The 19,654-nt window shown below is 25.5% G+C and overlaps 4 protein-coding genes across 4 annotated transcripts in view; 1 reads left to right on the top strand and 3 right to left on the bottom strand.

Annotated features, from left to right (window-relative positions):
- LOC122851238 (uncharacterized protein PFB0765w) overlaps positions 1-12,907 on the top strand; it is a 29,665-nt gene extending 16,758 nt beyond the window's left edge. Inside the window, exons 3-7 of the mRNA XM_044150340.1 lie at positions 10,449-10,652; positions 11,242-11,405; positions 11,508-11,719; positions 11,791-12,072; positions 12,191-12,907. Coding sequence (XP_044006275.1) covers positions 10,449-10,652; positions 11,242-11,405; positions 11,508-11,719; positions 11,791-12,072; positions 12,191-12,390 — 1,062 coding nt within the window. The 3' untranslated portion in view covers positions 12,391-12,907. The remainder of the gene's footprint in view (positions 1-10,448; positions 10,653-11,241; positions 11,406-11,507; positions 11,720-11,790; positions 12,073-12,190) is intronic.
- A 311-nt stretch (positions 12,908-13,218) lies between these two features.
- Positions 13,219-14,295, bottom strand: LOC122851241 (transmembrane protein 234 homolog). The gene is made up of 4 exons (XM_044150344.1): positions 14,102-14,295; positions 13,868-14,019; positions 13,649-13,808; positions 13,219-13,584 (listed from the first exon to the last, which is right to left on the bottom strand). Exons 1-4 carry the CDS (start codon positions 14,115-14,117, stop codon positions 13,508-13,510), a joined length of 405 nt encoding a protein of 134 aa, XP_044006279.1. The 5' UTR covers positions 14,118-14,295; the 3' UTR covers positions 13,219-13,507.
- Positions 14,296-14,422: 127 nt separating this feature from the next.
- On the bottom strand, positions 14,423-17,033 carry LOC122851239 (acetylcholine receptor subunit beta-like 2). The gene is made up of 8 exons (XM_044150341.1): positions 16,783-17,033; positions 16,527-16,684; positions 16,396-16,440; positions 16,222-16,331; positions 15,690-16,155; positions 15,290-15,618; positions 14,991-15,231; positions 14,423-14,925 (listed from the first exon to the last, which is right to left on the bottom strand). The coding sequence occupies exons 1-8, from the start codon at positions 16,838-16,840 to the stop codon at positions 14,692-14,694; spliced, it is 1,641 nt and encodes a 546-aa protein (XP_044006276.1). The 5' UTR covers positions 16,841-17,033; the 3' UTR covers positions 14,423-14,691.
- A 1,022-nt stretch (positions 17,034-18,055) lies between these two features.
- Positions 18,056-19,064, bottom strand: LOC122851240 (ubiquitin-40S ribosomal protein S27a). The gene is made up of 3 exons (XM_044150343.1): positions 19,006-19,064; positions 18,333-18,671; positions 18,056-18,253 (listed from the first exon to the last, which is right to left on the bottom strand). Exons 2-3 carry the CDS (start codon positions 18,651-18,653, stop codon positions 18,104-18,106), a joined length of 471 nt encoding a protein of 156 aa, XP_044006278.1. The 5' UTR covers positions 18,654-18,671; positions 19,006-19,064; the 3' UTR covers positions 18,056-18,103.
- Between the last annotated feature and the right edge of the window lie 590 nt (positions 19,065-19,654).

Below are 19,654 nucleotides of genomic sequence, written 5' to 3' on the forward strand. Positions count from 1 at the left end.
AAATGCCGACGATATATGAAAACAAGTACTGCACCATATGGCTATAATATATTGAATAAATAAAAAAAAGTTGCATAATATTTAGCAAACGTGAATCGCATGGACACAGTCAGGCGTGTCAGGCATCTGCCCATGGCACCGAGGCCGTAAATAGCTTTGCTCGAATGAACACACATATACACTGATTTTTATATTTAATTTATAATTTTCAATATTTTTTTCTTTTTCTCCTCTAACATACAACCCTTTTTTTTTTCATTCTATGAAAGGATTATTTTATTATTATTATATTCACAGTGGCAATGAGATATTTGCAGAATGTATACTTAATAATATTGTATATTTAGATTAAATTTTTTTCTTTTTTGATTCTTGATTATATCATGATAATAAAAAGTATATAAAATAAAAAAAAATTAAGCTAGTCATTCTCGTGTATCATTAAGACTGTTATTTTATTTTTAATCAAACGAGCAATATAATTCATTGATTTATTCAAATTATTTTTTTTAATTCTTAGATTAATCTTACATGGTGTTTTTTGCATTTAATCAAGACAACCTTGATGACATCTTGCTTGTTGATAAAAGAATTAAAAAAAAAAAAAAAGTGTCAATTTGTTTTGAAATGAATACAAAGAAGTTTTTTGAAAAAATAAATTTTTATGAAGGACAATTTTGAATTGTCTCGATGGAGCTTCATGGTCTTCTGGTTTTTATCAAGTTTTACAAATTTGGCAATTGTGTATTTCACGATTCAACGAAAGGATAAATAAATGAAATAAAATTAAAGTTGAACGAAAAAAATGTCGAGACGAAATGAAAAATAAAGAAGCAACCTGCTGAATGTAAATAGGCTGAGGTCATCACCAAGATCTTGTGTATTTCCAAGAGTCAAGATGACCTCTGGTCTGGCATATATAGGGAGGGCAAGGAAGAGAGGCCAATAAGTCTCATGTCCTTGGGGTGTTGTAAATATACAATACATATATCCAATGAATTATCCCAATATGGAAACATGATGTCCCACTTGTATTTGGTATTAAATCTTTTGATGATGGTTACCTTACAAGGAAATACTTACTGATGTCAACAACAACACATATTTTTATATTGTCATCCCACGTTTTATTTTTTAATTTTATTTATAAATAATAATTGAACAGTAGTGTTGATATTAATTAATTAATTTAATTTAATTTAATTAAACGTTTACTAGAAAAATTTAAAAAAAAAAATAAAAAAGTTGAATAATTTGTTTAAATAAATTTTTTGCATTAATAAATTCCCTTGCTATTTTTTAATATTATATCAAAAAAAAAATTATTTAAATAAATTATATAAAAAATTTCATTTATTACTTGAAATTTTCAATTTAATTTCAATCGAAACTCAAAAAAATTTCGATCGAAATTTGACGAATTTCGTGAACCAATTTTTCGAAATAATTATAAAAAATTTCCGAATTATTATTCAATATATTTTTCTATTAATTATTAAAATTATTAAAATATAATTTATATAAAAAAAATAAATACTAAATAAATCTATTACAAAAAAAAAAAAAATTCATTACATTTAATTATGTTTTTTTCAAATGATAATTTAAATAATTTTTTTTTTCATTTAAATTTCATTAATTTATTTATAAATTAATAAATCAATTTATTTTATTTTTATTTAATTAGTATAATTTAATTTTTTTCTATTTACTCAATTTATTTTTTTCATTTTAACACACCTGAATTATCAAATGACGTGTGTTTAAACAAATATATTATGAAAAAAAGAAAAAAAAAAAAAAAAGAAGATTGTATATACACACACGACCTTTCATTGCAACTATATACTTGTAATCAAGGTCGTATTGTGGTTGCTTCATGTATTTTAAACCAAGAAAACTTATCCACGCGTCATTGAAAAAAAAAAATAAAAAAATAAACAGCCGATCAAGTGATAAAACCCAATTACGATTTTTCAATGTGTGTATAATACGTAGTTAGTATTTGTGAATAAACTATTGAGCTACCTGTTCCCCATACACATAGATGTACATTTTTTAAATTTAGAAAAAAATTAAAATAACAATAACAAGTCACATGAAGACAGGGGTATGAAGCAATTATGCACTTTCAAGGGTCGTAACTTCTCGTTGTCTTACCAGTAACAACACACTTGAAAAACCTATACCATCAACAACATCACACTCTTTTTTTCTACATTTTTTCAAATTCTTTATTTTTTTTTTTTATCACAATTGCATACACAAATTGCATATAAACATTGCTTACTTATTTTGTACATGTCATTTACAATGTAATTAAATAAAATATTTTTATAAATTCTTATAAATAATATTCTTTTTTTTTATATTAAAATTAATACTTGAATTATTTTTATGATTTATTTTATATATAAATGATGATTATCTTAATTAAAAAAAAAAAAGGGATAATTTTAGTAATTGGAATATGTCTTTGTTTAAATTTTTGATTACTTTATATATATTTTTTATTTATTTTTCAAGAGAGGTTTTAAATAAGATGATCTTTCCTATCTGTTTCACGCTTCTAGTTCTGTGTTTTTTTCTTGATAACCCCACACACCATGTACATCATGTACATCTCTATACAGATATACAAAAACATGTATATATCTTGCCTCTGTATATATATATATATCTCGACTTAATCTCGTTTATTCCCGCCACGTCGTTGTAATTGCGAAAGAGGCCAGCCCCCAAGCCTCCTCTGTCATATTTTTTTTTTTTTTTCATTTATTTATTTTATTTTTATTATCATCATCATCCTCCCTGGAGATGAGTTTTACTGTCGGATATGCTGATGTTATTTTTTTTTATATATATACTTTGTACAGAGAAGAATAACTATCACGGTGGGCCCAGACAATATTATATTTCTCGAATAGTCAATATTTAAATTTAAAATATATATAAAGCATTAAGTTGAGACATGATCTGTCTTTTATTCTGACACCTGACTTGCTTGGGGCCCTCGAAAATTTAATATCAAAATAATATATAAATGAAATATTTTCTATGAAAATATATATTATATATATAAATTTAACGAAAAAAGTAAATTTATTTAAAGAGTTTATCGAGGGGAGGAGGCCAAAGGGGAGGCCAATAACGATCAGGAACTCACGTTGTATGTCTGATCTCATATAGAATATCTACTTACAGATAAATGTCTCTTATTTTTTTTCGGTTCAATGATTTTTCGTAATATTTTTATCTATCTTATTCATGTGGAAAAATTTATAATATTTTTTCTAATTTATTATTTATGTTTTTATGATTTTTCATTGAGATGATATCATAAATTTATTTTGAAAAATAAAATACAATAAAATACGATAGAAATATATATTTACTATGGAGAAATTATATTTACTATCGAAATATTTCGACGACGAAATTTTTATTAAATTAATTTCGACGACGAAATTTTTGTTAAATTAATTTCGATTGAATAATATTTGTTAAATCGACACCCATGAAATTTAATTGATTAAAAAAATTAATAGTAACCCTTATAAATAAAATGTAAAACTATTAAAAAAAAAAAAAAATAAACAACAAGTAGTAGTTGTATAGTTGTTGTTGAGTGCATTGTCACTGGTTACACTATTTTCTGAATGTAGAAGGCAATTATCGTTAATGCACAGGTTTTGTTCGGCTTATAATTAACTTGGAAAGTGACAGGTGCCGACAAAGAATACATATAAACATACTTTGTGTGTACAGTTGCGCCTTTCGGATGGTGGATGAGAGTTCTTTGGGTAGCTGGTAAAATAATACTATATACTCTCTCTTGTACCAAGTGCATTCAGCCGTTCAAAAAGCGTCATGCCTTCTTTCCTTCTGTGATATTTCTACTACTACCCTTTTTTTTTTTTCATTTATTTTTTATCCCTTTATATATTTTTCTTTTTTTTATTCTATTTATTCTACGTATTTTCAATAGACTACCTTCTCGCCAAGTGACAATACACCTGCGAAGAAATCCATTCCCTTTTTTTATCCTTCTTCTTCTTCTTCTTCTTTATGTATTTTTTTTTTTTTTTTTTTTTATCTTCTTAACCAATTGATATTGAAAACCCTTATTTAGGATACACAACATACTGAGGATTTTACCAGTAGATTTTCACCTCTAACGAGTTAACTTCTATAAACAACCCGGTGTATAACGTTGATCCGACGCCCCGATTGTCGTGGAATTTAGCAATAAATTTGCACTCACAAGTTTGTCTGAGATGTTAAAGAAAAAATATCAATTTTTTAAATTATAAAATCTTTTTTTTTTCTTTTGACTATTCTTTGTTGATGGTTTTTTATTTTCCACAAAAGTTACGTGTAGATAAGAGCCAATTAAAATAGAATCCTTAAATCGTTCATCACAATTTACCTCATCATCATCACAACAAGATCCTCTTCAAGGTTTGCCAAAAATAAACTCAACAATTTTACATTTCATCTAAACTATCATCCTTTTTTTTATTGAACAATCTTTTTTTTTACAAAAATAATTCATAATTTTTCATTGAACTTTTTCACGGCTCATGGATCAATGATTTTACCAACCATTCACACAGAAAGATTACTTGTACAAGTTGTCCTATTAATTCATCCGTGATTCCTCTTTGATCTTCAAGTTGAATCATCACAACAATGATTGATCCCAGCACATATTTTCATTATAAATAAATTTCCCCATGATGATACACAATATTTCATCAATTCTTGATAGCATCATGATAAATAAAAATTATTGAGTTTAGCCAAGTGCTGATGAAAATAAATGTTACTTGTTTGAGTTTGAAGCCAACTTGATGATCAAGCATATAGCGACCCACACGTATTTTTTATATTATCTCTATACAAGCGTTATAATCGTCTCATATATATTTTTTTTAAAATTATTTACCTTTTTGTTCCATAACGTTTTGTTCGATCGTTGTTGAATTTAAAGCTCCCTGGACGTCCTTGATGGCTCGAGTCCTATGAACGCAAAAGAGAATATTCTTTATATATATTTTTTTATAGAGTATATATTGTACTCTATCCTCTCCTTGCACGGGATATAATTATGCTCAAGTACCGTCCTGATTTCTGCCTGCCTCCTTTTATTCTTCATTGCTTTTTTTTTTTTTAAATATATAATTTTTTTTTTCCTTCTTTCTTTTATATGATTTGTTGTTGTTGTTGTTTTTTTTTGTCTTTATTTTTAGTATGTTCATCTTATTTATTTCTCATTCTTTTATATATATATATCTCTTGGCTTTTTCACCTCCCACCTGTGTGAATGTATGTGCCTCAATGTATACCACATGAGTAGAGTGTACATCTTCATGGTCGTCTAACCTCCCTCATTAAGCTTTTTGCCCGAGGTTAATTCGCAATATGGCAACGTACTTACGCGTTAATCGAACCAACACAATTACACTGTGATGAGATACATCTTTTCATACACAGGAATTTTATATATTTATCTATTAATATATGTTGGCATTGTTGTATAAGCGCTGGACAAATGTGTCGATCGTTTGTCGACTATAAACTTTTTTTTTTTTTTTTCTTTTTACTTGTTGTTTGATTTAATAAAAATATATTTTTAAAATTACTATATTTTTCCCACAATATTTTACTGGGTTTATACACACATTGTGGACATGCTGATAAATTTATTTTCAAAAAAAATTCAACAACGAATATACTTAACGAGATATTAATCTTTTTTTTTTTTTTAATTTTCACTTTTCTAATCTTTTATGTAGAATCAACAATTTCACAAATACAAGATTTTACAATACCTGATTGTCATTTAATTATACAGACAATGAAGTTTGAAATTTTTTTTTATTTTTATTTTCATCATCACGTAATAATCTTGGTGGCTAAAATAATTTTGTTAGCTGCTTTTTTTTTTCAACGTGTGTATGCGAAAATGGATAAGACACAAAAGCCATGGGAATAAAGAAAGTAAAGTTTTTTTTTTGTTGATAATTATAGTGGCTTTTTAATTTGTATTATATCATTAATGGTAAACAAGCATAAGTGCCGTTTTCCATTATGTAAAAATGAAAAAAAAATTCAACAAAAATTCAACAGAGAATTTCGAATTGTTTCTTTAATTTTTTTTTTGATAAAAATTGTCATAAACTTTTTCAAGTACCTTGACATAATACCTGCGTAATAATTTTTACTAAAGTTTAAAAAAAAAAAAACACTTGATTGAGACATCAGTATACAATTAATGCAAATTTTTTGACATAAAAAAACAAGGAAATATTATGAATACAAGTTTGTTCACTTGGGTTGATGTTAAAAATAAAAATGTCTATTCTTTGTGATTATTCCAGAGTTAAATATATTTATTCTGTTTAAATTTTTCATGCAACGTTGATATTTCTCACGAAGAATATTCTTAAGGTATATTGTTTTGTGCTTGGAACCGCGCGGTTACCCATCAGAATTAAACAGCATCATCAACCACTGTTTTCCGTTGAAATAAAAATTACATTTCAATAAAAATATACTCAAACCACACTGTGCCCTCCCCTATAGCTCATACTTATTAATAATTTACATTGCGTATTAAACAAAGAAAAATTCATTAAAATTTTTTTTACCATTAACGATCAAAAAAAAATAAAAAACAAAATTTAAATTAAACTACAACATGTTGTTATATATATTTATTTGTAAATTCAATTGTAAAAATAAAATAATAATTTACTTATTCAATTGAATGAAAATACTGATGGGTCAAGTATTTTATAATGAAATTCAATCGAAATTTAAATTAAAATAAAATTGTAAACTAATAATAATATCAAGCATACATTGATGGAAATTACACTGTAAATTGTTGATCAATTGTTGATGTATTTGCCGACTGATACAAAGACATAGTTACCCAGTGGAATAAAATTCATGATGATGATTGAAGTAAAAATGAAAGCGAATCATTGATCGAATAAGAAAAGAGTTAGTGTGGTCAGAAAGTGGTTACTATAAGTTCAAAAAAAAAAATAGAATAAACTTGGTATAGAAAAAAAAAAAGAGCAATAAAGAGAAAAAAAATTGAATGCAATTTCTTGATGGTGTAGAAATTTTTACCTGGTGCAAAACTGGAGCGAGATTTGCAATTGTTTATCTGCATGTGAATTTACGATAGAAAAAAAATTTATGTAGAGAGAGGGTGGAGAAAAGATAGGATGCTGTGTTGGAATAGGATGCTTCCTCCTAGATACGCATTCCTGGACAAACCACATCCCGTCCTCGGGCAACGATCCGCGAGCAAGACCAATTCACCTCTCCATGGCGGCTTCTTCGGTTTGCGCCTCGATCACTATTTTTTTTTTTTTTTTTTTTTTCATCATTTTTTTATTTTATTTTATTTATTTTTTCATCTTGTAAAGGTTCTTCCACGATTGCCGACTACTTCTGCGTTTACCAGCCGTTTCAAACGTCATCGGTATAATTCTACATTCTGTACACCCGGTATGCCTATCCACTTTGCCATGTAGAACAAACATTTTATATCTTATTTTCAATTTTTTTTTTATTTCACTACGATATACATTATTTCTTTGAATTTACTATTTAGTTTTACCATTATTTTGTTTGGAATTTATATCCGGTAAAATATATAAATACACTTTTTTTTTATCAATTTGTTTTAAAAGAAAATTTATAAATCAAAATGAAAAAAAATTATAATTAATAATTTCTTATTTTGTTTTTTGTAAATTGCATGATTTTATTTTTTTTTTTTTTAATTTATTTATTTTGGAAAAAAGAGGGAATTATTTCGAGCTTTTAAAAAAATCTTTGAAAGCTTTTTATGATTTTAATTATTTAAAAAAAAAATTACAAGTAAATAGTATTAAAATCAGTGATTTTATAAATATTAATAATTATTTCTAATTAAAAATAAAAATATATTTTTATTAATTAACAAAAAAAATATCAAAGATTTTTAAAAATCACTTGAAATTTTTTTTAAATAATGTTTTTATAATTTCATTCGTAGAAAATCTTTTGTAAATATTAAAATACATATAATTGATAAAAAAAAAATTTTTTTAAAAATGTATAAATATATATTAATTTTTTGTACATGTATATTAACTTTAGCAATATGATTTTTTTTATTTTGTATAATTTTCATGTCAGAATTATAAAAAAAAAATAACACTAATAACTTTTTTAAAAAAATAAAAAATATCATTAATCTACAAATGTGTGATGTTTTACCGTGTTCTCGTTACCAGATTCACCTTTATGCGCAGTCTTGAAATCGAAAGGTATATAATTTTCGATGGCCAAAGGGGGCAGTCACACATTTAACACAGGACACGCGATATGCATTTACTACATACCCATGACTTTGCTTAACGAGCTGTACCGAAATAAAAAATGATTAAAAAAAAAATAAACCCAACACACATACCCACATTCTAATGAAAATAAAAATAAAAAATAGATATAACTAAAATAAAAGGGAAATGAATGAAATTACTTTCTTGATGTAACTGGCAAAGATGAATCGAAGCGATGCACGCACATGTGTGTTGTGTGCTACGACCTATCCCAACAAATGCGTTGAGGAATTGTTGAGAAAAAAAAATAAATAAATAAATATATAAAAAAGATAAATGGAGTGGGACGTGAAGCAAGATGAAGTGGTGGTGATACAAAACAAAATGAAGACGATATGAAGATAATATTACAAACAACATTGAAAATATAATAAAAAAAAAAAATTAAATATATAATACAAGTAAAGTCGTTGGATGTATTTATAAAAATAGTAAAATTTATTTAAAAAAAAAAAAATGATAAATAATTTTATATATATAAAGACCGCGTGTGGTATTGGCAAAAGAGTTAGAAGGGCGGTGCGTGGGTCACAATGCCCCGCGGGCCAATATCGTGTGTCTCGACTCGTTATATAGCTATACAATCCATGGGGATGTATAACCATGTATATATATAGCGCCACAGTGTATCCTTCCAATTCATTGCAGCACCATGTATTATGTATAACTAAATATATTTATACATATTGGCAGGCAGGTAAACGCGTACACAGCCTTGTACTATGCAGATTATTCCACGATATGGCCTATTCATTGCAAGTCATTTACTTGAAACTTTTTTTTCTTTTTTCATTTGAATTTAAAAATATATATTAAATACTAAATCATTGAATTAAATATACACAATGTTGCTAATGCAAATAAAGAATAAAAATTATAAACAAAGAGGCCAAAAAAAAAATGTCAATTTATATATAATTATTATTATTTAACATTTTTTTTTTTTTAAATATAAATAGTACTGATTTTAATTAATGATATTTATATTGAAAGTTTATGTATTTAAATGACTAATTTTTTTTTTTTTTTTTTAATTGTTATATATTTTTATATTTTCTTTTTTCAATGAAAATAAATAACAGTAATGACAGTTAATTTAAAATACCTCGTCACAATTTTTTTAAGAGCTTGTAATATACCAGATAATTATCTCAATTGTTTCTTGATATTATTTATCATTGTTAAAAGAAATAATGAAAAAAAAGTGTATTTAATTTTGTTGTTTCAAGAAAATAATATTGTAAAAAAAAAGGGAAAAATGAAATTTAAAATTTGTAAATAAAATATGATATTAAAAAAAAATTAATATTACAGGAGGAAAATAGAAAATGAGAGAAAAATAAAAAATATGAATAAAAAATTTTCAATTGAAAATGGCTTGAAAGTGCGGCAATGGTTTCTCGCCACTGCCACCCACGTGGAGTCACGTCATAGGCGGTCGTAGATATATATTTTATATATATTTATATATGTATATATATAATATACACTATGGACCGGCATGCTTTCTTATATGCTCACTAATCGTTTATGTTTCGCTTTTCTCGGATCCAATTATCATCCTGTGTACATCAAATAAGAATCAAGACTATAGAGCACGTTTGTTCGACCACTTATGTTTTTTTATTTTTTTTTTATATTTATTTTATTTTTTTTCATATTAAATTTATTTGGTTTTTTTGTCTTTAATGTCGATTTTATTGTTGCATTGATGATTTATAAATTGTCGAAAAAGTATGGGTTAATGGTAACTAGGCATTTTCGAAATATTTCTATTTCGAAAAAATCCTTTTATTTCGAAAAAATTATTTTTTAATTTTTTTTTGAGGAAAATTTAATAATTAATAGTGCTGGACATACGTCTTTTTGTATTTTAACATTTATTGTATATGCCCTTTTATAACTGATAAGATTTGAGTCAAAAAAAATCAAGAAAACGTCAAATTCTTTGCAAAAGAAATATTTAAATATTTTTTCTTTGACGAAATAATTTTTTTTAAATTAATAAAAATTAATGAATTTGAATTTTTATAATTTCAGGAATACAGAGAAAGAAGAAGATTATCAACACCAAGTGACAGTCCAACACCAAGAAGACCAGCAAGATTGTCAAGATCAACTGGTACACTGACACATGATGATGCCTATTTAGATTCAAGCAACACATTAACCAGAGCCAATCAAAACAACCAAGAAAGCAAAGGATGGTTTAAATCATTAAGAAAAAATAAAACAAATACCAAGGTAAATTAAAAAAAAATCAATTTAAAAAATATTATTAAATATATATATAATTTTGAAAATAAAAATAATCAACATAATGATTATTTTTTAATTGGAATATAAAAAAAAATCATAATATACTTATAAAAAATAATAAACTATTTGTTATTTGTTTTTTTATTTAAAATAATTTGATTTTATCTAGCTTGAGAAAATAATGAGTCAATAATAGTGACTAAAGAATTTTATGAGTTGGCATTAATCGGTCACCCTTTGATGCAAATATATTTATTGCAAAAAAAAAAAAAACATCATTGCATATTTATAGATGATTTTATAGTATAGACTGTTGTGATATTAAAATGCAAGGATGACCATTAAGCGTATACAACTTATTCCAATTACGACATTGATTAAATGAACTAACTAACTCATTTATTACGTTTATTCTGATTTAATTTAATTGCTAAATTAACAAACGCCAATGCATCAAGACAACACATTTACAATTACATTTTTTTAACTTTTTTTTGCTGAATAAATATTTATTTGATGATTGTATAAATAAATTATAATTTATACTAATTGCAATATTATTTTTTTATTTTAGAATGTTGATAAAAAATCAAGAATACCAGAGAGTGAAATAATGATGACAGGAACTGAGGATGAAGAGGTGTTGTCTACACCTGAACGTATATCGAATAATAAAAATATTCGTTTTTGCGGTGATACTGATCAAGAGTCATTATCATCTCATCGTGATCATCACAGGTAAATTTTAATTAACAAAAAAAAAAAAGTTGATTATTTTATTTTAAAAAGAAGCTAGTTTATTTTTATTGGAATTTGTTGATGATTAATTAATATGTCTAGAAATAAAAGGGATGATGAACGAGTAACATCAAGACGTGATACAACATCAGTTAATTCAAATCGTCATTCAATTCTTGCTGGTAATAGAAAAACAACGAGACATGCTGAAAGTGCATTGTCATCTGGAGAAAGTACTACTGGTGATAGTAGTCAACAGAGTCAAAATTCACAACGTTCACAACGTTCAGTTGTTTTTCTTCATGCAGCAACTGGTAAAAATATTAATAATAAAAAAAAATATATTGTAAATATAATATAATTTTCTAATTTTATAAATTTTTAGTCGGCGAAATTCCAGGACCGAATGAACGTCGACGTGCAGCAAGTCGTGAAGAACTTAATCGTCCATTACAATCACATACGAGAACAGTATCTAGAAGTTTAAGTGTACTTGCACCATGGAAACCACGACATTACAGAGAACCATTTGAGATTAATTATGATCAACAATATCAGAAACCAACAACGACCCTGAGGCGTAGACAGCGTAGCCGAGATGAGGCTACACTTGCTCGACGTGGCAAGGATCAGTCACGCCGTACCAAGGACAATTTATCAAAAACTGGTAATGAAAAAAAAATAAATAAATAACGCACAATCATTTTTTTTTCAATATTTACATATTATATAAAAAGGACAAGTAAATTAACTCTTTTTTTTTTTTGCTATTTATTTATCAACAGGAACAATTAATCGGAGCACATTAAAAACAAAAGATAAACAAAAAGTCGACAGAACAATATCAAATGATTCATTACAAAATTCAAGATCATCTAAAAATGGTACATCAAGAGTCGAGCTAAATAGATCAACTTCAGTTCCACGTGATCCAATTAAAAGCGCTGGATGGTTCAGAATTAAAACTAAAAAGTCACGCGCCTGATGAGAATTGGCCATTAATAAAATGCTAGTCTCCGAGTTTAATTAAATATGTATAAGTAAAAGTGGCCCAAAAAATTTGCTCATCTTTTTTACATGTAGATAGAAAAAAAGATGACTATTTTGGGTTGGACACTTAGTTACTAATTCGTTGATTTAATTGATTATTTTTTAACAATTTAATTTAATCACGATGTAGATTATAAATATATGTTTAAATTGAAACGTGATGATACTGATTATTTGGAAACAAAAAAACAACAAACTTGATAATTAATTGACAAGAAAAAATTACTAATTTTATTTTCGAAAAAAAATATTTTAAATAATATGTCTTCTCTCTACCAAATTTATTTGATGTAAATTTTATGACGCGTGAGACGAGAATGCACAGATTAATAATTCACCACCAGGCAATATTTAAAACAATGAAAAAAAAATTAAAACAAAAAAAAAAAAATGCCTGGATATTCCGTGAATCAGAGTGCCATTACCGTTTCTAATCTGTCACAATAAATAATTAAAAAAATCAAAATAATATTGCTGATAAAATTATACATAAAATCAGCAAACCGAGACTACTTCTAAACTAATTTTAATAATTATTATTAATTAAATAAATTTAATATTATTTTTTATGTGTCATTTAATTTCAATGACAAAAATGTAAATACTAATAATAATTATATTGTAACCATTTATCACAATTATTATTAGTCATCATTTCCGTTGCAATATTAATGTTTTTTTTTAATAATAATAATAATATATTTAGAAACAAAAGAAAAAAAAAAGGAACGCCAATGAAATAATAAAAAAAAATTGCTGCAACTTTTGATTGTTTTTTTTTTTATATTTTCTAATGACTCAATTGTTTATAATAATGATTTTTTTTTTAAATTAATTTACCTTGGTGCTATTATGTATATAAAAATTATAAAGCTGTATCAGCTTGTAAATACAATATGATTTTTTTAAAAATTGCATGATCAACAAAAAAAAGTACTTGTCATATCTTTGGTTTTATAGAAATAAAATTTATATAATTAAATAGAATTGCAGTTAATAAAATTAATTAAATTTGATAATTAGGACTGTTGGATTTTTTTTTATTTTGATGATTATACTTCAACTGATAATTTGTCTATGCAACACATTGTTGTTCCAAGTAGTATCATCAAAGTTCCAATGTAAGTATCTGGAAATTAATGTCAAATTGAATGATGATATTTAGCTTGTGTTTGTTTATTTATTGAGCTTACTTATGTGTGCTTTTTCTTCACCCTTGAGCCAGCCAGCAATTGCAGTGAAGACAAAAGTTAATGAATTTGTAACTGGAACAGCTAATGACAGGTCAGTTTGTCCAAGAACAAAAACGTAGAGAAGTGAGCCACATTGATTTATCAAGAATGGAACAATGTACTGAAAATAAAATATACAATTTAATCAAGTTAATAATATACTTTGTTTTATATTTAAACCTTTAAATTTGTGAATAGAAATAGCATTTGTTTTAGAAATGTTGTTAAACTTGTTTTTCCTTTGACTTTTTCAACTCCAATAGCTCCAGTTTTAATAAAAGGATTTGTTGCGCCCCAAAACATTGCAACAATTACTAGATACATCAAAGAATCTAAATAAATAAATTTTATGTATTAGTTTAATAATTTCATCATTGTTATTAATCATTAAAAACATTACTATCAAAGTCTTACCAATTGTCACAGCCATTTTATTCTTCCTATTAGTCTTTTGTTGAATAAAAAAAATATTATATTTCGCTTGGAAAATTGTTAGGCAATTAAATCGTGTAAATATATATGGAATTTTCTTAATTAAATAGAATTGTTATCATCTCAAATGACAACAACATTGTGCCTGTCAACAACAAGTAGAAACAGCTGATTTTATTTGGCGCATTTGGTGGAAGAAAAACGAATTAGTTACCTCTGCTCACCTTTGACACTTAACAGCTGATCGATGATCATAAAAAAAAATATCAATCAAATGAAAAAAACAATAAACAATAACTTGTTATTATTTTCAAACTTTTTTTTTTTTATTAATTAATTATTTTTTTAAATTAATTTTTAAAAATATATTTCAAAAAAATTAGCTATCCACTTTAAGCTGCCAATTTACTATTAACAATCTGAGCAAAATATTTTGTAAAATTCTTAACGTGAAAAAAAAAAAATCGAAATTAAAAAAGAAAATAAAAATGTCAAAATTAATATTTAGTATTTGGCTTTAACAGTAGTACTATTTATAATATTATATAATAATTTTAATGATTAAATTAAATTTATATTTCCTGCAAAAATGGATCAATTTCACTGGTAGAAACACCCCGTGTATCACGTCCACCAGGATGTAGTGGAATACCTGGTGACATGTGAGAATTAACAGCTTGTCTTGTGTCATATAAACTTGGTGCTTGAAGTATAATTCCAGCAGTACCACCAATGCATGCAAAAGTAAATACCCATAGAAAAAATTTATCCAATACCATTGCAACAAATTTCCAATCTTCAACTACCTAAACAACAAAATAACAAGACAATCATAATGATTCATCAATAAATACAGATGAAAGAAACATACTTCGTTGTCTTTGTCAGCATCTTTGATATGTTGAGCTATGAAGCATACACCTTTAAGAGCTGCAACAACATCAGCTGATGGATTTCGTAATAATATATTGTCACCATCTCTATCAGATGATGAATGATGCTGTTGTCCATCTTCATCTTCCATATTTTTATAGGCCAGTGTAACACGATCATCAAATTCATCTGGATTTTCTTTTAAATCTGTTGTATAATCACTCACACTGTCACCATAACTAAAATTCAAATGAAAATTAATCACAATACCAAGATGATGTGATAAAATAAATTTACCTATAATCAATGTCATTTGAGTAACCACCCTCGACATACATATCACTGTATTCTGGTGTTGAATATGGTGTTCTACGTATCATCAAAACAAGTGGCATCCAATTTAAAAATACACGTCTCACCCATGGTGACATACTGTGAGTTGATGGTGATCTAAAATGAACATTTAAAACACAAACAGTTGTCCAAATTGATAATGTAACTAGTATCATTGATAGTAATAAATATTTTCCAAGCAGAGGAATTGCTAATGATGTTGGAGGAATTATTTCAGCCAGTAGAAGAAAAAATACAGTCAATGAAAGAAGAATTGATGAACACAATGAAACCTAAATAATTGAATAACAAAAAATTAATAAAAATATATATTGTTTTAGTTAATTTACAAATAAATAAATACCTTTTCACCAGAATCACTTGGTAAATAAAATACAAGAACAGTAAGAAATGTTATTCCAACACATGGAATAATTAAATTAACAGTATAAAATAATGTTTTTCTTCTCATTGTAATATTAAATGTTATATCTGAATATGGCTCAACACAACATGGATAATATTCTTCATTTCTTGTTGCTGGTACTTCAAGTATATCCCATTCAACAGATAAATAAAATTCATCAAGATCAATACCTTTTGATACTAAATTACTACCAGGTTCTTGTAGCATATGCTTTAGATCAACTTGTATTCCATTATATGTCCATGAGCCAAATTTCATAAGACATGATTGTTCATCAAATGGAAAATATTCAACATTTATTTCACATGATGATTTGTATATTGCTGGTGGTTTCCAATACACCTCACCGGTATATTTTAATGTTGCTTTTGTCATAAGTGTTACCTCATAATTTCCATCAGCACTAAAAACACAATTATAATTTTAATTTTAAACGTAGATAATTAAAAATTATTTTAATGATATTTACTTGTTGTATAAAACTATATCTGGAAGCCAAAGATTTTCTGATGGAACGTAGAGCATTTCAACACCTCCATACTCATCAGGATTCCACTGGAGTTTGTAGTCAAACCATTTCTAATTAAAATTAAAAAATAATTAATATTAAATTTTAAATGTTTAGGAAGTTTTTAATGTTTACCTGTTCAACCCAAACATTTGTTGTCATCACTTGATTTTTTAAATTCTAAAAATCAACAATAAAAATATTATTTAATGTATAAAAAAAAATTATTAATTATGTTTGTTAATTGATTGGGTAATTATTTTTACCATTTCAATGAGTTGTGATAATTTAAGTTGTAAATAAACAGTTAATGTTTCTGTGTTGTTAACAACTGGTCGAATAAGTCGATTATAATTTGATAATAAATCATCATAAAGTCTTTTAGTGTCTGGATTTGCTTCAAATGTTTTTGGTCCCGGTACACCTGGTTTAAATTATAAAACAATAATAAATGATTATAATTAATAGTAAATATACACACCCTTTAAAAATATATATTGTAGAAATTATATTATTACTCACCGTAAACTGCATTTGGTGATAGTAAATATATAAAAAAACATTTTAATATAATATCCATGAAAAATGGTTTGTTTTTTTTTGTTATATAAAATTTATTATTAATTAATTGTTTATTATTTTTAAATATATTGTTATTCCTCGGTGATGACACAATGAGGATGGGCACTACTGCATTTTATTCTTGTTCAATGCGCATTCGCAATATTTTTTTTTCTCCAGTTCATCTTGTAAAATCGATACAACTCGAGATATTCACAAGGGATGAAAAATCCACAATGTGTATTTTATTTTTTAACAAGAAAAATATTATTTATTAAACTTCTAGATGATGATTAAAAAATTAAGAAAAAAATTTCAGATAATTTAAAATGTAAGATGATTATTTGAAGAAATAATTTCGATTTGAAAAATGTTTCGAAAAATTGATAGATATTTTTAATAAATTAGTAAAAATTAATTGCTTCAAAATTTATGATAATTATCAAGCCATTTTTTATCCTCATCAATGTTGATGACTTTTTTCTTGTCTAGATTTTATGATTGATCCACAATCAAATGTCCAAGAAAATTCAGTAGAAAAATGTACCATCTATCTGGTTTAAATCCTCTTTAAAAAAACCAATTTCTATTTTATTTTTTTTAGAAATAAACATTGAATATTATTAATTTTTGAAATTACTGTAATTATTTTTTTTATCATTAATGGTTAACATGTAAATGAAGTACTAATAAATAAAAAATTAGAGGCTAGTGTAAATTATAAATCAGAAAAAAAATGTTTGTTTTTTTTCTTTTAAATTTGATAAATTATATGAAAATGTATTCAACAACAAATTAAAAAATAAAGATAAATGTAATCATAAATTCCCAATAAAATTGAAAAGAAAAAAAAAATAGGCTACTCTGTTGATGTAGGATAACTTGACAAACAAATTAATTAACACTAAAAATTTTTAAAATATCAAATAAAGAAAAACATAATTTAAAAAAAAAATAATAAATCTTGATAATAATTAAAACAAATTGTAATTATTAATATTATATTGAACAAATATGTTCAATATATTGTGTTGGATCAGCTAGTGAATCTACAAGTGAATAAAAAGTACATGTTACCCTTGTTGGACTTGATGTTGAGCTCTTTTTTGTCATTCACAATTAATTGATTTAAATGATTGATAAAATAAATATTCTTGAAGCCAGATAATTAATTAAATAATAGATTAAATTATGGTGACTATAAAAAGAATTAATAAACAAACAAATACTGTTTTTTTTTTTTTTGAATATTTTATATTGTTTTTATTTAATAGAAAATTGTTTATTTATCTTCTGGTTTGTTGAAGACAAGGGTGAATCCACATTTGCCACAGTAATGACGATCTTCCATGGCTGCCATGAAGACACCAGCACCACACTGTTCTGATGGGCATTCACGACGAAGACGATGGATTTTTCCATTCTCATCAACCTATAAAATTAATGATAAATATATTATCAACAATAATAATAACATTACATGTAGATAAAGTATAAATTAATCAACAAACCTTGTAGAATTTAAGGACAGCAAGCTTGACCTTCTTTTTCTTGTGCTTGATTTTTTTTGGTGTAGAGTAATTCTTCTTCTTACGTTTCTTGGCACCACCACGAAGTCTCAATACCAAATGAAGTGTTGATTCTTTTTGGATATTGTAATCAGATAATGTACGTCCATCTTCCAATTGTTTACCAGCAAAGATCAATCTTTGTTGATCTGGTGGAATTCCCTCTTTGTCTTGGATCTTGGCTTTGACATTTTCGATTGTGTCAGAAGCTTCGACCTCAAGAGTGATGGTCTTGCCAGTGAGTGTCTTTACAAAGATCTGCATCCTGTATTATTGGTGTGCCTGAAAAACATCAACAAACAATTATTAGATTTATGTCAACAATATATTTTTAACACTAAAATTAATCACTCTAAACTAAAACTAAATTTTATAAATTATACACTTTTTAAACAATTAAAATAACATCTTGCAAATGTTCAATTAACCTATAAATTAACAAATGTCAATGTCCACATTTTTCATATAAAAAAAATCGAAAAATAAATAAACAATTACATAATACAAACAAAAACAAATTAACTACGATCGATAACAACAATAAACAACTAATTATTCAGTCACTTTATATGATTATTCTATTAAATTAACACTTTTTTTTTTTTATAACACCTACCTATAATCACACCATGCGTTGAAAAGAATTTTTTTTATTTCGATTCGGGCTGATTTCGACGAGCAGGCGACAATTTGTCGGTGGCGCCATCGCAGCTGTCGCCTGTTGTAAACGTTTCTAATGTTACGAAAATTTAAATATTTAAAATAAATTTATTTCTTACGAGAAAAATATATCTCTCGTAATTTTTTTTCTGTATTTTAATACTTACTTTTAGTTCAACAAAAATTTTGATATGATTTTCTCTATTTAACTCAAAATAAAATAACAAAACAATAAAAATTAATTAATCAATATTATTATTGAACTAAAAAAAATAATCAAGATTCTTTTCTTTACAATGAGTAATTTATTTATTTTTTTAGTAAATAATATCTACAATAAAAATACCACATTGTTTGGAAAAAATATTTTCCCCATTACAATTATAAATAATATATATTTTTTTTCTTTTCATATATACGAATATAATATTATATTAATAATTCATATATATGTTTCAATGAAAATCCATCATTATTATTATTTTCATCAATAATTATCTATTCATTTTAATTTTCAAAGACGGTGTTTAGAAATAAGCAATTACTTTGCAAATAAACTGTGAAAATACATAAAAGAATTTTTCGTTTTTTTTTTTTTTTCCTTT

This window comes from Aphidius gifuensis, linkage group LG3 (genome assembly GCF_014905175.1).
Source record: "Aphidius gifuensis isolate YNYX2018 linkage group LG3, ASM1490517v1, whole genome shotgun sequence".
Classification (NCBI taxonomy): Eukaryota; Metazoa; Arthropoda; class Insecta; order Hymenoptera; family Braconidae; genus Aphidius; species Aphidius gifuensis.